Source organism: Mobula hypostoma, chromosome 3 (genome assembly GCF_963921235.1).
Source record: "Mobula hypostoma chromosome 3, sMobHyp1.1, whole genome shotgun sequence".
Classification (NCBI taxonomy): Eukaryota; Metazoa; Chordata; class Chondrichthyes; order Myliobatiformes; family Myliobatidae; genus Mobula; species Mobula hypostoma.
The window spans coordinates 133,241,577-133,259,609 of NC_086099.1; the positions used below are offsets into that span (position 1 = coordinate 133,241,577).

At 38.0% G+C, this 18,033-nt stretch overlaps 1 protein-coding gene across 6 annotated transcripts in view; it reads right to left on the reverse strand.

Moving 5' to 3' along the window:
- Positions 1–1,364: 1,364 nt before the first annotated feature.
- LOC134344259 (histone deacetylase 9-like) overlaps positions 1,365–18,033 on the reverse strand; it is a 695,601-nt gene continuing 678,932 nt past the window's right edge. For all 6 annotated transcript variants that reach the window (XM_063043755.1, XM_063043754.1, XM_063043751.1 and 3 more), the window contains 2 exons: positions 3,115–3,289; positions 1,365–1,944 (listed from right to left, as the gene is read on the reverse strand). In XM_063043755.1, the coding sequence (XP_062899825.1) occupies positions 1,859–1,944; positions 3,115–3,289 (261 nt within the window). In that variant the 3' untranslated portion in view covers positions 1,365–1,858. The remainder of the gene's footprint in view (positions 1,945–3,114; positions 3,290–18,033) is intronic.

An 18,033-nucleotide genomic window follows, 5' to 3' on the forward strand; every position in this document is an offset into this window, starting at 1 on the left:
ATGAACAACCGATGTACAAAAGACTGTGTAAATACAAAAAGAAAACAAAATACATAAGCAATAAATATCGAGAACATGAGATAAAGAGTCCTTGAAAGCAAGACCACTGGTTGTGGGAACAGTTCAGTGTTGGGGTGCGTGAAGATGAGTGGAGTCATCGCTTTTGGTTTAAGAACCTGATTTTTGAGGGTAATATCTGTTCCTGAACCCAGTGGTGAGGGTCCTGAAGCTCCTGTAGCTCCTTCCTAATGACAGCAGTGAGAAGAGAACATGTTATGGATTGCATAGAAGCCTGGGGAAGAATACAGCAGGATATGGATCAGTTGCAGAAATGGGTGGAGAAATAGCAGACGGAGTTTAACCCGGCCAAATATGAATTGTTGCACCTTGGTATGTCAAATACAAAGAGATAGCACACAGAGCAGAGGGATCTTGGGGTGTATGTACATAGCTCTGTAAAAGTAGCTACGTAGGTTGATAAGATGGTTAAAAAGGCATATGACATGCTTGCCTTTATTAGTTGAGGCCTTGAGTTCAAAAGTCAGGAGACGCAGCTTTATAAAACTCTAGTAGGGTGCATCTGAAGAATTGCTTACAGTTCTGGTTGCCCCATTATAGGAAGGATGTTAAGACCTTGGAGAGGATGCAGAAAAGGTTCACCAGGGTGTTGCCCGAGTAACAGAACAAGTGCAATAACGAGAGGTTGGACAAACTTGGGTTGTTTTCTCTGAAGCGGCAGAGGCTGAGGAGAGAACTGACAGAGGTTCATAAGATTATAAGAGGTATAGGTAGTGTGGACAGACAATATCTTCCTCCAAGGTAGAAGTGTTTAATACTAGAGGGCATGCACTTAAGGTAAGCGGGGAGAAGTTCAAAGGAGGTGTGAGGGACGGTTTTTTTTTACACAGAGTAGAGGGTGTCTAGAATGTGCTGCCTACTGTGGTGATAGAGGCAGAAACATTCGAGACTTTAAAGACTGTTTAGATAGGCACATAAATGTGAGTAAAATGGAAGGATATAGACATTGTGTAGGCAGAAGAGATTAGTTTAGTTGGCCATTTGATTATTAATTTAATTGGTTTGGCACAACAAGGCCTATTCCTGAGCTGTACTGTTCTGTTTTATGTTCTACAATCTGTTATATATATTTGGATTTAATTTTGTTGTAAAGTGAACCAGTTTCTTAAAAGGAATGTTGTGTTCCTGAAAATGTGAAGTAGTGCACATTTAATTTTTATCAATCGGAAGCCGAAAACACTTTAGGATACATTTCTTGCACAGTCAGAAGGAGACTAAAATCAGTGACATGATGGACCACGTAAGGTAAAAGCACATGATATTACAGGACATGATTTTTACTTAAACTTGAGACCTACTGCATATTTTTCAGAAAAATGTAATAGCACTTTATTTATATGGACACACAAGCAGGAATTTTTTTTTAAATTTTTCAATAATCAAGTACACTTGAAGATCATTAAAGTGCATCTTGAATGCCAGTTTAAATATTCTGGACATAACACAGAAAGAAATAAAGTGTATGTTTTATTTATTTATTTTTTTATTATTCAACACATCAATACATTTTAATGGCCTTCCGACTTCTGCAACAAAATTGCTAAAATATACATCACTTGTAATTAGAACTTTGAAGCTGGTGTCCAATAACTGTTTTAGAAGCAACATTAAGAAAAAATACATCTTAAAATAATACAAACTTTTGTTTTAAAGTTTAACATTGACTTAACATGGCTATGAATATATGCAATTAAAGATTTTGCTCAATCATTGCCTTGATTAATGAAATGCATCAAATTCTGTGGATGCATTTGTGGACATGGTTTGTCTTCCTTCCTCTTCACCCCAACCCAAATCCCAAAATCATATTATGATTTCCAATTGGAAAGGCAGCATTGGTGTATGAATGCTGGTATTTAAATATACCTTGGAAAGGAAAAGAAATGACATGTAAACAATAAGCATGTTAAACTGCTGGAAATTTCTCTAGTTGTACCTCAGAATGTTAGCTGTTGAAGTTTCCAACGAATATTTGCAATAATAAATATACCAGACATGGAACTACAAGAATGAAAAGGCTGGCTCCCAAAAGTAACATTTTTTCCTATATTACAACAGGGACTATACTTTGGCGGCAATTCCCTGGTAGAAAACCTGAAGATATGAAGGGTACACATAAATGAAAGTTCATCCTTTATAAAACTCAGAATATTTTCTGAATTCGCGTCGTTGCAGAACTGAAGAATCTTCTCATTAAATCAAAAGGCAATTGTTGTCATTTTTGAACAGTTTTACAATAATCTCTTACATTATACATGTTTTATGAAAGTGAACTTTTTTTATCTTCCAAAGCAACATAAAATAAAATAATTTCTTTTTCTCTCCCCATTTTTTGCTAAAAGATATGTCATTTTAGTTCAGTTTATTATTTCTTTCCAGAATTAAATGTTTGCAGCTTCATTGGGCCAGAGAATTTCCTCCTATATTTTTTTCCAATACAACATTAACTAAACTTTACAAATAGTTAGTTTACACTCTATCTGTTTTTCAAAAGAAGGAGAACTTTTTTTTGGGTTGAGCTTAAAACTTGCTTTTTATCCTCCTTGTTCTAAGACTGCCTGTCAGCTAAACATGATGGGAGAGAAAAAGAGGAAAAGCAATTTCATTAGAAAATATATCAGTGACATAGATATCATATCCATATGACATGCTGCATTCAGCAAATGTTTACAAATATAAGACAATTGTTATGCATTTTGTTGAGCTATAGTTCTCTGGTTTAAGACAGAAGCTGTCCATTCAAACTCAACATCTAGTACCAATGGTAGTTTGTCACCATGTATTCCAGACTGCTTTTAAACTAAAATTGGTTGTAATATCACAGATTAAAACCAAATTAGTTCTGACTGATCAACTGATCTCTAATTTTGAGTAACTAAGGATTTACATAACATTGAACAGTTATAAAAAAAAAACAAATAGTAATCAAAGTGTATCAAAAGTGCAAATTGTGTTATTTACAGCATTGGAATCAGTTGAGCTCCTAAAAATACAGAAGTAATAGTGCATATTAAAGATTTCCTTTTGAACTCCTACCAGTGGAATGGACACGTCTTATAGGATGGTCCATGGAGGGATACGGTAATGTGGAAGAAGCTGGTGATGACTGTGTTCTGGAAACAGGCCTGTGCTTCTCTGATCCTGTCATGCCAACCATAGCCATCTGAGTTTGGTATGTTCCAAGCTGGTGGACACGCTGATGATCCAGGAGCTGAGGTTACCATAGAAACAACACAGTAGGAAGAAATGTGAGAGGGATCAAAAAAGGCACTTGGAGAAACATGTCAACAAATGAAGTTCATTAGGTCAGAACCATAATAAACACTGTGAAGACCTGAAACCTAGTCAATAAATCCCTTCAGCAGATGTTCTCACCCTGTCAGTCACTGCCACCATTTAGCAAAAGAAGTTTCTTGAACTTATTTTGTATCTTCTGAGACTGTGTTCTTTCCTGAAACTTCTGACTCACGTCAAAATATTAATTCTAAAGCAATATAAAGAAGAAAGTATGTGCATTTTACAAATATCTCAAAATGAAAATATGCTGTAATGATATGGCAATGGGAATGCTAAGTTATGGGCATGATAAAACTTTATCATTGCGAATATATTTAATCTTGCATGGCATTTATGTGTAGCTGTCTAACTTTGAAGTATGATTTTCTCTTTCTGTGAAAATTATACAGCCTTAACACTTAGAAGCCTTGTGCACTCAGCTACACAGCTGAAAGCAGTTAAGAAAAACAAGCTGAAAATGAAAGTTGATCTTTATAAGAAAGGGACTGAGCTAGATGTTCATCAGTTTACTGTATGCTTCCATATTTTGAGAGGTGCAATGCAGGGGACCATGCCAGTTAGGGGCAAAAGCATGGAAATTAGATGTTGTACCATGCATATCCTTGCAAGTGTGATCAAGGACAAAGACCTTTTCTCTGCAATTTCCCACCATGGGAAAAGTGGCCATTGCCAACAGAGCAAAGGAGGACAGCAATTATGCATTGGCCACCATATTATGTCAGGACACATGCATGTATTCGAATGCATGGATGACAATGATTTGAATTTCATTTTTGGGGCTTTGGAAAGAAGTTCACTAAATTAGTGCATTAGAAATATTGCATAATGTGAGGGAATTTAAAAATGACTGAATTGAAGAAAAAAGAAGAAATCAATAATGATGCAGACTTGAAATTTATTGCATTAGACTACATTGCAGCAGAAAAACTTCTTTGTTTCATAATTAATATTACTGTACTGTTTCTTTGTACAGCAATTAATTTATCAATGTTCTCATTATATGGAAGTGCCTGAAGTTTATAATTTATAACAACACCTACATTCCTTAAAGCAATGCATACAGTAATGACTTTTGCATATACTTTTAACCTACAAAGCAGGCCTTTAAATTGCTAGGAATATCATAGAAGAGTAAATCTGCAAATAAAAATTATTAGACAGAAACAGCAGCCAATACTCATGTAGCATCAATAATACAGCAGTAAATAAAAATAAAATGGCTGACATAATAGGGCAACTGACCAAAAGTTTAGTCAAAGAGGTAAATTTTAGGGAGAAGCTAACAAAGGAGGAAGAGGTGGATATGTTTATAGAACTATATTCAGATCTTATCCAGCTCCCTTTTGAATACTACTTTTGAATTCATCCCCCCCTCCCCCACTATCCTTGATGGAACAAAGAAGTCTCCAACTATCTGCTGAGCAGAAGGGCTTTGTTTTCTGGCACTTCTGCTTACTTTTGTGAATCAACTTTGTTTGCCTTTGTTCTTTAAGGTTAGCCATTGGGAACACTGCAGTACTTTCTGTTTAATTTGTCTGTACATTTTGTGTTTTGACTACCTCCATTACATCCCTTAACTATCTTATGAGGTCTTCACATCTTCCCTAAAGATTGACGCTTAGAATGGGGCACAATATTTTAGTTGTTAATGAACCAGTATGTTATAAATGATCATCATGACTTTCTTGCTCTTGTACTATGCCTCTCTTTATAAAACCCATACCTATTGTTTCTCAGACTGTTCTTCCATTTTCTTTTAAACCATGTACTTATAGATTCACAGTTTGCACCACTTTTAGAATTGTACACTTTAATATATTGCATTCCCTTGATTTTCTTACAAAGGTGTATTACTTTACATTTCTTAGCAGGAAGCTTCATTTGCCAACAAATTGTTTACCTCACTAGTCTGCCTTATGTCCCTTTGAAATATACTATCCTGTTCTGAGTTCACTATGCCTCCAAGTTTTGTGTCATTTGCACATTTGGAGGTTGTGGCCATTTCACCAAATACAGATCAATTCCGACAATACATATTGGAAAATGTAACAGTCCGAATTCGAAGCTTTGTCTGAATATATCTACTATATATTTCTGTGTACTTCCAAAAAAAATTCTCAGCTGCTCTAAGTGGGACAAATTTTGTCTTTAATAAATCTATGTTGATTTTCTCTAATCAATTTACATCAGTTTATTAACTTGTCCATGATTATTAGTTTATTGCATTCTCACACATTAAGGTTAAGTTAATCTGTCTATAGTTACTGAGTTTCATACACCTTCTTTTGAAAAAGATTTTGCAAATTTCTATTCCCATGCACCACTTCTGAATCTGCTGATGTTCAGATGATTTCAGCCAGGACCTCTGCAGTTTCCTCCTTTTCTTTCCTCAATAATATAAAACACATTGCATCTGGAGCAACTGATTTATCCATGGTGAGCAGAACCAATCTTTCTAGTGCCTCCTCTTTAGTAGCAATTTCTACCTCAATTGGACCCCCAATTACATCTTCCTTTGCTGTGACATTAGTAGGATGTAAAATACTCACTTAATACCTCAGCTATACATTTTTCCTCCATGAGTACATTTCCTTTCTTATCTTTGATTGACTCTGTCGCTCCTCTTGCAATCTATTTCTTGTTGACATGCCAATAAAATAATTTTAAGTTCCTTAAAATATCTTTTGGCTCCCTTTTATGTTTTCTGCCAGTTCCTTTTTCCTCTCATGCTCTCTCTCATTCCTGTTTTATTTACCCTCTGAACATCCTTTATTCAGACTGGCTCCTACTTGGGTTAATTGGCAGCTGTCACATGTTTTTAATCCCTGCTCCCCGCTCAATTTTACTATCTGTATTTTTGTTCATAAAGCTTTTGTTTTAATTTCTCCACCCATCTCCCTCACTGGACTGTATCTAGACAGGAGCTGAATCATCTTTATTTTTAAGGCCTCTAGTTCAATTAGTGTTTAAATAGCAGAATTTGATCTGTTTCCATCTAATTGAAATTACGCCCTTCTCTAATTTACTTTTTTCCCCTTTGAATATTCAACATACTTATCAATATTTTATGATTGTTAGGGATAAGAAATAGAAGCATGAGTAGGCCATTCAATCTTTTCGCCTCCTCCACCATTCAATAAAATCTACTCTGGAAATATTGTCTGCGGGTCTTGTCTTCCTGGTTTTGTCTTTCTAATGAAGTAAGGAAATACTTGAAATAGAGAGAAAAAGGAGGTACACACATTCATGACTGAGGTGAGAAGAAATTTCATCCAGACAGTTGTCAATCTTTGGAGTTCTCTACCCAACAGAGCTGCATCTGCTGAGTTGCAAGTATCTTCAAGAGAGTTCTAAAATTGTCTTTTAAACTCTTGATAAATTCTCAGATTGTTAGTAACATTTCCGGAAACTGTGGAAAAGCAGGGGAGCACCTGGATGGACCATGGACAGCTTTGGTTTTCCTTGGGTGCAGACTGCTCTTCTTTGTGAAGGGGCTTTGTTATGTGGATATTAGGAACCACACAGTTGCAAACATTCAGTGCAATGTAGAGTAGGGAAATGAAATTTGCAGGCGAAGTCCAACAGCAATCTAGCCGCATCATTTATTCCAAAATGCCTGCAATGTAATCCTTGTTTTCAAGATTCATGAATCAAGTCAACAGACCATTTGTTCAGGTATTCAATAACAGCTTTCGAGGGTGATTAAATTGCTTGCAAATTGTTATAATAATAATAATAATACACTAAGCACATTGCACCAGCTGGTTACTGTAGAAATCTAATAATTCTTCAGCATTTTAATCAGTAGTTGATTTCATTTCTCTACCTGGAGTGTGAGGGAAAACAGAAATAAGGGAAAGAGCTTGGGCGCAAAATGATGTTCATTTTTTCCCTTTAATAGCACCACAGTTTGCTAAATGAGCTCTCAGCTGGGTTGTGAAAATATTGCTTTCATTGCTGCTGTTGCATTACACTTTTCAGAATCATGCACAATTTGTGCTGTACTGAAACCAGTGAATTTCATATATCATGAATGCACTTAATTAAAAGAGTGACTCATTCTTCCATATCACATAATACACATAATAACTCAAAGCAGGTCCATGGTGTAAATAATTTCTAAGAGCAGTGGCCAAGTCAGAATCTAAAATATTTAGAAGATGGATTGCTGTCCTGGTAGCTTAGTGCACAGATGTCCCATCGTGTCTGATACTAGCTGGTACTGTGCTATTCCCATACCAGTATAACCTGAGCTTCTGTATTGGTCTGTGCTGGGGTAACTGAGCTCAGCTAGGGCACTACAACTAAACTCAGCACCTCTGGATTAATGATTGGAAAAATCAGTCAGGGTTCCTACTTTCAGAACACATGCCTGCTTATCATCAAAAGACATTCCTAGACTCAATAATAATTAAAATGTTTTTAAACTTTTCAAAAATAAGAAAGGATGCTTGTTGCTGGAAAATATACATTGTGGGGACAGGATGCAGCTGATAAAAAACCAACCACTGATCATAATCTAAACCTTAAGTATTTAACAGACCCAATACTTACATCAAGAATATTACATCTATAATAAAATGACTGAAAATTTACAAACTCTAATATTAACATATTCATCAATTTTAATTGTAAATATCTGCATTGTAAATAAATGGCCTAATGTTAATTTTTGATTCCAAAGAAAGGGATTTTTTTTTGTGTGTCTCACCAGACAGTCAGCCATTCTTGTCTGACACATGGTGTTACGATTGTTCTCCTTTCGGATTAACTGGGTCACGATATGAATGTTCCTGACTCGACTCTTTTTTTTATGAGGGGCCAAGTGGCTAGCTCGACGCTCAACCCGGCACGGGGCGTGCTCGGGGGGTGGCCTGACTTGGATTCGAACTCGGGAGCCTTCGCTCCGGAGTCCGGCGCTGATGCCATTGTGCCACCAGCCAGGAAGGGACAAATAATAGAGCAGTACAACATAGGAACAGGCCATTTGGCCCACAATATCATGCCAAAACAGCTAAAAAGCAGATCAAAACACCCAAACACTAATCCTCCTAACCACACAATGCCCATATCTCTCCATCTTCCTTACATCCATGTGCCAAGGCAGACGTCTTTTAAGAGCCTCCAAAGCATTTGCCTCTACCACCATATCAGGTATCCATGACTCTCTGAGTAAAAAACACCCATCACATCCCCTTTGAACCTACCATCTCTTACCTTCAATGCATGCCCTCTAGTGTAAGGCACATAACCAATCTGACATCATTCATTTTATATAATTTATCTAAGCTAAACTTAGCTCTATGATTCTAAGTTTTCAGCTAGGTTTACATCATGAGAAGTGGCATGATAAAGCAGAGCCAATCAAATTTATCAGGCCAAGCCAATGCCAGCAAAAAGAATGCCATTGATTAAAATAGTATAAGCCTCAGTCAAGATCATTATTATCACCAGCCATAATGGTTAATAACTACTTCCTAAAGGAAAGCACTTACACTGTCCTGATTTCAGTGCTCAGGTTTCAGTTGGAGAAATTAATTCATGTCTCAGGGAAGACTGGAAATTATACTGCAGATCAAAAATTCATCCACATATTTCATAATTACGTCACATAATCAAATAAAGAATGATTATTTGCCTGGAATAGTCCTGTGTCTTTCAGATTGAAATTATTCTTTTACTTTTAGATCTCTGCAAAATGTATGGTAATTTACACACAAAATTCAAATTTAACAAAATTATTTAACTCTTGTCATAAATTTCTTTTGACATCTGGAAATCATGAGCTTTAAAATGTCTGTTTAATCCGTTATCTGACAGCTAACAGAAGGTTAATAATGTGACAGAAACAGTGGTGTGAAAAATATTATCCAACTGAGACTAGATTAAATCGATTCCACCAAAGCTGCTTTGTTTTCTTATGGTTAAGATCACTTTTAAAGTTCAGGATAATTTTAACAGCAGTGTTTGCTGTGAATTTGTACCAAATGAGTTTCAATATTCTGCAGAGAAAATTGCACAAAATTAGCGTTGACTCTTAATTATTCTTCAGTGTAGTCCTTGATATGTCACAGGCAGTCTGGGTATTGTGCAGATTTCCTGTAATCACTTCAGATATGTGGACCATGCCTGGTGAAATGACCCAGATGATCCAACTGCCATCCCATCCTTAACAGCATGCAACTTCTATTTTTTTGTTAATAATCAGCATTCTCTAACAAAGCAATTGAAACTTCCTTGAAGTCTAGAGTATATGCAACTCTGGCGCATGGAACAGTAACAGGGCAATATACTAATTATTTTATGATTCAAAGTTTTTCTATACATACATATATATATATATATATACACATACACACACACACACACACACACACATATACACATACATACATATATATACACACACACACACACACACACACACACACACACACACATATATATATATATGTATGTATATATATATATATATATACACACACATACACATATACACATACATACATATATATGTATATATATGTAGCTGTTCTTCCAATGTCTTGATTTGAGACAGGATCTTCAGTTTAACCTTTGTTTGAGATCTCATCAGTGATTTCATTAAGCTGGAAGCTAGAAATTGACTTGAAACTTCACACTGCCATTACCATGTACAGTCTGCCAATTTCACTTTGATACTGGTGTCCTTAAGACACCATTCAAAAATCAAGTAAAATGCATTCACTGGTCAATAGGTTAAGAGAAGCTCTGCTCCACTAAAGAGCAACAACAAATAGATCATTATTTACCAACTCATTCCACCAGGTGGTTTACTTCCACGTTATGAACAACTTCTCAATTTACACTTTCAGTCCAGATGAAGGGTTTAGACACGAAATGTTGATTGTCCATTTCCCTCTATAGATGCTGCATGAGCCAGTGAACTCCTCCAGTGCTTAGTGAGGTGCAAGAGATGGTTACACATCATTTCAAGGTGTGTCTCCCTCCGTTTAACCATTTCAATCACAGGTGCACCACAAGGCTGTCGACTTAGCCCTCTGCCCTACTCACTTTATACTTATGACTGTGAGGCTAAGCACAGCACCAAAGCCACATTTAAGTTTGCTGATGACACCACCGTAGCCGAATCAAAGGTGGTGATGAATCCGCACATACTGTAGGAGGGAGAAGGAGAATCTGGCCAATGGTGCCACAACAATGACCTCTTGCTTTTGGTCAGCAAAACCAAAGAGCTGACTATTGTCTACAGGAGGAGGAAACCAGAGGTCCACGAGCCAGTCTGCACCAGGGGATCAGAAGTGGTGAGGGTTAAAACTTTAAATTCCTCAGTGTTATCGTTTCAAAGAATCTATCCTGGGTCCCGCACATAAGGTACCATGACAAAGGAGGCACGGTAATATGTCTACATTCTCAGAAGTTTGTGAAGATTTGGAATGTCATCTAAAACTTTGATAAACTTCTAGATGCACGGTGGAGAGTATACTGACTGGTTGAATCATGGCCTGATATGGAAACACCAACACAAAAGCCTACAAAAAGAAGTGGATGCAACCCAGAACATCACGGGTAAAACCGTCTCCAACACTGAGCACACCTACAAGGAGAGCTGTCACAGGAAGGCAGCATTCATCAGTAAAGATCCCCACCATTCAGGACATGATCTCATCACACAGGAAGGAGGTACAGAAGCTTTAGGTCCCACACTACCAGGTTCAGGAACAGTTATTATCCCTCAGCCATTAGGTTACGGAACCAAAGTGAATAACTTCACTCACCCCAGCACTAAACTGATTCCACAACCTATGGAGTTACTTTCAAGGACTCTACAACACGTTCTCAATAATTATTTCTCATTTATTTTGTTTTTTTATTTGCATTTGCACAACTTGCTGACTTTTGAACATTGGTTTTTGCCCTTCATTGTTTGTGTGTAGATTTTCATTGATTCTATTGTGCTTATTCATATTTACTATGAATGCCAGCAAGAAAATGATCTCAGAGTAGTGTATGGTGACATATATGTATTTTGATAATAAATCTACTTTGAACTTTCAATATAATGGGACAGCACTATTTCAATATAAGGTATTGCCCCTTCAAGTTCAACAAATAGCCACAGTGAATGATATCTAAGTGCTCTTGATGACACTTATTCATGTGATTATAACTTAGCCAGACCACAAATGAAACTGGTCTAATTCAATAAATCTTCTTTAAACCAGATACCTAATATTGTGACAAATCATGCAAGGTGAAGTTGTTTCCTTAACGCATCACAATTAATTCTGGTGGTCTACAGTATGTGCAGCCAAGCTCATTCTTGAATTCAGGATTGGTGTTTGAGATGTAGAAGCATCTCAAAGGAGTGTTTATATCTACTTTGAATGTGCATCTACCTTGCTCATGGCCATTTCCCCCATAAATGGACGTTAGAAATTCACCAGTATCTTCAGGCACAGTTTGTTCATATCGTTATTTCCAGTGATGGAACAACATCTCTGCATTTTCAACGAACCACACCTTTCCTGGTTAGCAAGCTCACATCTTCTTTCTGTAGTGTAGTAATAACACCTCCTTTCATATTTTTCTTCTCATCCTTTCTGAGTATACCTCAGTCGCCACTTTATTAGATACAGGATTGTATCCAATATGGTGGCCATAGGAGCAGAACCTGGCGTGTTCTTCTACTGCTGTAGCCCATCCAGTACAACGTTCAACATGTTGTACATTCAGAGATGCTCTTCTGCACACCACTGTTGTAATGGATAGTTACTTGAGTTACTGTTGCCTTCCAGTCAGCTTGAACCAGTCTAGTCATTCCCCTCTGACCTCTCTCATTAACAATGCATTTTCACCTACAGAACTGCCACTCACTGGATTTTATCTTTGTTTTTCACACCATTCTCTGTAAACTCTAGAGACTGTTGGGCATGAAAATCCTATGGAATCAGCAGCTTATGAGGTACTCAAACCACCCCATCTGGCACCAACAACCTTTTTATGGTCAAAAACACTTAGATCACATTTCTTTCTCATTTTGATGATTGGCCTGATTATCAACTGAACATCTTGGCCATGTCTACATGCTTAGATGCATTGAGTTGCTGCACATGATTAGCTAATTAGATATTTGCATTAATGAGTAGGTTTACAGTTATACCTAATAGAGTGGTCACTGAATGTATTTGTGCACCCATGAAAGGGTAGGATCACATCCTATAATGTTAGCAAACTATTGGTTTGTAACTGTAATGCTACTTATTCTAGTAGCGACAGACTTTTGGCAGAGAGTTACACCTACAGGCAGTTGACTATCACATCCATATCATAACAGAACTGTCCACCCTGTCCACTGTGCTTTGGAATGTAATTATAATCATAAAATGCCAGTACTCATTCTGTAGTCTAGCTGATATCTTACATAGGTATATAGTCCATAAAAATCATAAAGTTCTGGTATGTAAAGTTCTGGTTATGTGAAGTTCTTATCACTCTAGAAATAATAAGTAAACCGTTCTTGTCTAGTTATGAGTACTTCACTCTGTTTCAGAAAGCGACCTTGATGAATGCTCCATTCTCCATAATCTGTGATGAAACTATGTCATTGCTGTAAGATGATGTATCACAGGAAAGCAACCTCTTCTTCACTGAATCATAATGAACTAGAAACCACAATTTCAGCAAAATATGCTTTGATTCTTGTTTCCATATTCACTTACATGTTGTCTTGTGATTCAGCATCTTGTATAAAATTATTCATTATTTTCGGGCAAATGCCCAGAGTTCAATCTATCCAATATGGAAATCTACTGTATTATCTTGGAAGAGTGCAAGATGAGCATTTGTTGCTGAGTACTCAGAACATATGTCTTACTCGGTTCGCTGATGAGCTATGACATTTCAAGGATGAAAAGGTCTGTCCCCCTCCTGAGTGACAAAAGTCATCAAAAGTGTGTTTTATTTGTCTGGCCATGTTTCTCTGTTAGTTGTTAGCAAAATCCAAAGAAGTGTCTTGGATGTGAAATACTGATGGGTGCTCTGTACCCAGATATAATCTGACTTTTTGAGTCTTTCCATGATTTTCTTTCTTTAAAATTCAGATTTTTAGAATCTGCATTTTTATTTACTTCTCATTCTAACTTATACTAGGACCAGGTTAGACATAAAACCCAAACTGTTTGAGTTTCACAAGCACTGCTCAACCTCATGCTCAGGCTTTAATACTATTGCAAAAGTTGTGCTACATTCCAGTGATGGTCTTCCCTTCAGTGTTTACTGTAAGAGCGGAAGGCCCATCAAATCTGCTCTGTCATTCCATCATGGCTAATTTATTATCCCTCTCAATTCTATTCTCTTGCTTTCACTCCGTAACTTCTGACACACTGACAAATCAACCTTCACTTTAAATATACTCAATGACTTGCCCTCTACAACCGTCCATGCAATGAATTCCAAAGTTTCACCACCCTCTTGATAAAGAAATTCCTCCTTATCTCCATTCTAAATGGATGTCCCTCTGTTCTGAGGTTGTGCCCTCTGGTCCTGGACTCAGCACTATAGAAAACATCCTCTCCACATCCATTCTATCTATTCCTTTCAATATTCGATAGCTTTCAATGAGATACTCACTCATTCTTCTAAATTCCTATGAGTGCAGGCCCAGAGCCTTCAAACTCTCCTCGTATGATAACCCTTTCTTTCCCAGAACACTTTTTGTGAACCTCTTTTAAAAGTTCTCCAATGGTAGCACATCCTTCCTTAGATAAGGGGCCTAAACCTGCTCACAGTGAGGCCTCAACATTACATTCTTGCTTCTTTATTCCAGTCCTCTTGAAATGACATAAAACATAAAAAGAAGCAGCTGCAACACAGACCCTTTTAGAATGGCAAGAAGGGTTACGGGAGAAGGCAGGAGATTGGGGCTGAGAGGGAAATAGATCAGCCATGATGAAATGGCGGAGCAGACTCGATAGGCCACATTGCCTAATTCTGCTGCTGTATCTTCCGGTCTTACTTCTGAAAGCTGGTAGAGTATCTTTTATAGTTTATTACAGATATTATTCATGTACCCTAAAATGGTTGATGAAAATTAAATGTACTTATTGTGCTCGCAGTCCTACAGCCAAGCATGTCATACAAGTTAGTTTAGTGTTTGTGGAGAACAAACTCATGTGTAATAGCCAATTCAGTTAATATGAGAATATGGGAATTCAAATGAAATATATAGATTTAAGAATATGCATATTTTACATAATGGCAAATTAACTGCAGCAGAAACTTTGCTTGTTTTTATTACATATACAGCCATGTTCAATGTGTGTTTAGGTCAAGTTCATACACATGCAGCAATGTATTTTCTGCCATTACTTTGACAATTCAATTCAAGTTTAATTGTCATTTAACTATATGTGAATACTCATGAATACAGCCAAGTGAGACAGCATTCCTACAGGGTCAAGGCGTAAAGACATATTACCAACAGACACACACAGTAAGCACCCACATGATCACAATCACGACTGAGGGGTAGGCCCCCTCTATCTGTCCCTGCTCTCATCCAATAAATCAGCAAATTGAATTTGCAACATATGAGATTAACAATGTCCAAAGGGGTTTTGTGATCACAAGAAAAAACGGTCATCACAGCCACTCAGTATTTGACTGTAAGCCTCCATCGACTCAGACAGCCACACATTTGCAGCTCCTTCATTATCTCCGTCAACAAGCAACTCATTGATGATGTAGACCTGCAGTACATTAAGTGCTTAATGTAAACCAGAATCTTGTGATCATTAGAAATTTGTTTAAGTAGAATGGTAGCACCTTTTATTGACCCTGTATAAGCCACTGCAAACAGTTACGCCACAATCTTGCCGGAAGAGGCCAAGGACTCAGATCCAAAAGTACTTGATTTTCCTTGATTTTATAATATATAATCTAAGTGGTGAGATATGCCACCACTCCAAAGATAGCAACTCAGTAACATTGAAGGGTAAAGAAGAGAAAACCTCCCATATGATATTCTTCTGCATTTTGTTCCCGCTTGAAAATAGTGATAGAATTAATGATTCAATTACATCTGATCATTCATCACATCCCAGATTGTCATTTTATTCAAACCTACACTATGGACTTTGGAAAACACATTGAAGAGCTTGAAATAAACCAAGATATTATTTACAGAATTCAAGATGCTCATTGGAAATTCTTTCTGCATTATTTTAACTCAGTCATGAAGAAATACAAGAAAAAGAGCTGAAACCTTCGTTAAAGAATTCGACATAAGATATTCAAACTACTCAGGTAAGTTATTCTAAATTGCCAGTTCATTGTGGAAAGAGCAATGAGTGCCATTTCTTTGCTATTCAGGTATAAAACATGCATCAGACTTGGAGGAAGTGCCCTTAGCAGATGGGTGCAGGATGCTGGGTAGAGTCCAATATTGCCTCTTGAGTCTCATTTCTAATTGGGAGAGCTACCCGCCTTGCTGTGCTTCTTCAGCCAGAATGTCTGAGAGATTTCAGTGTCAATGGGTGATTAATAACATATTTTGGCTCCACATAATTAGTCAGCAAGCAACTCGTTGATTACATAGAGCTGCAGTACCTCTGTGGAATACTTCAGATCTAGTCTCTTTATCAAAATTTATTATTAGCTATATTACTTTCTGTGGATGCCGGTTAGTGTTTTCAAAAACATTTTCTTTTTCTCCCCCCCAATATTTGAAGAGATCACTTCACATTTAGACATGGTTCATGGCTAGAGAAACTCAGCTATAGAAATGAATAAACAGTTGATATTTCGGGCTGAGACCTTTCATCAGGACTGGAAAGGAAGTGGGATGAAGCCAGAATAAGAAGGTTGGGTATGGGGCAGGAATACAAGCTAGAAGGTGATAGGTGAAGCCAGGAGGGTGGGGGAGGGGGGAAATGCAGTAAGAAGCTGGGAGGTCATAGGTAGGGAAGGTAAAGGGCTGGAGATTAAGGAATTTCATAGGAAAGGAGAGTGGACCATGGGAGAAAAGCAAGGTGAAGGGGCACCGGGGGAAGGTGATAGGCAGGTGAGGAGAAGAGCTAAGAGGGGACCCAAACTGGGGAATTGAAGAACTGGGAAGGGAAAGGGGAAAGAAGTACTGGAAGTTAGAGAAATTGATGTTCATGCCATCAGCTTGGAGGTTACCCAGATGGAATATGAGTGTTGATCTTCCAACCTGAAAGCGGCCTCATTGCGACAGTAGAGTCCATGTTAGAATAGGAATGAGGATTGGAATTAAAATGGTTGGCCAACTGGAAATCCTGCATTTTGCCCATTGAGTGAAGGTGCTTGACAAAGTGGTCTGTCAAACTACACTGGATCGCACCAATGTGTAAAGGGGGAGGGGAGTAATCGGGAGCACTGGAGCAGACGATTTGTAGGTGAAGTGTTGCCTCACCTGGTAGAACAAAATGATCTGGAAGTACAGATCCATAATTCCTTGAAAGTAGCATCACAGGTAGATAGGGTTGTAAAGAGAGCTTTTGTTCCTCATGAATCAGAGTCCACAGTACAGGAGTTGGGGTGTTATAATAAAGTTGTATAAGATATTGGTCAGGCCAAATTTGGAGTATTTTGTGGAGTTCTGGTCACCTGCCTATAGGAAGGATATCAATAAGATTGAAAGCGCACAGAGAAAATTTACAGGGATATAATTATATCTAAATTATGAATTTATTTATTTATTTATTTAGCGGTAGAACAACCCCTTCCAGCCCAATGAGTTGCACCACCGAGCATCCCATCTATTTAATACTAGCCTAATCAGAAACTATTTTCCAATGATCAATTAATCTACTAATCATTACGTCTTTGAACTGCGTGCTCTCTTCTAAGCATTCTGGCTGCAGTGAATCAGTGCCCTAGAGAATGGGACCTCCATCATTGGCTCCTCTACAGGGAATGACGGGGGTTGGTAGCTATGTCAGAGGGTGACATACCCATGGCAGAGGCAGAGTGTAAATTTTGGAGCAACTTGACCTAGAGCAGGTAATCCTTCCACGTAGAAGGGTTAGAGGTGGCAGGGCATTGCAGAAACATCTCCACTTGCTGATTGGCCCTTTCTGACTAAGCATTGGTCTGCAGATGATAGCCAGAGGGCAAAGTTATGGGGGTGTAGAGGAGGGAACCAGAAGTGGGAGATGAATTGTGGACTAACATGATGACCCAAGGGAAGTCATGGAGGTAAGCCACATGTTGGAGAACAAGTTCTGCCATCTCAGTGGCTGACAGAAGCTTGGGGAGGGCAATGAAGTGGACCGCCTTGGAGAAATGGCCCACCACTGTCATGATCACCATGGCTTCAGAGGAAAGTGGCAAATCCATTATGAAATCCATTGTGATGTGGGACCATGGCCGTCAAGAGGCCATGGGGGCCACAGAAGCCCAAAGGGCACTGATTGGAGGATTTTGATTGGGCGCATAGGAAGCAGGCAGTGATGAAATGACATACATCTGTGATCTCAGAAAACCCAGAGAAAGTCATGCACCTGGATGACCCGAGAGCGGTGTGGAATTTGTCCATTTCAGCTGGGTCAAATTGTCATGACGGCATCTGTCTTATTGTTCTTGGAGTCAGGTTGGTAACAGATGGTGAAGTTCATTTGCTCTAAGAGGAGGGCC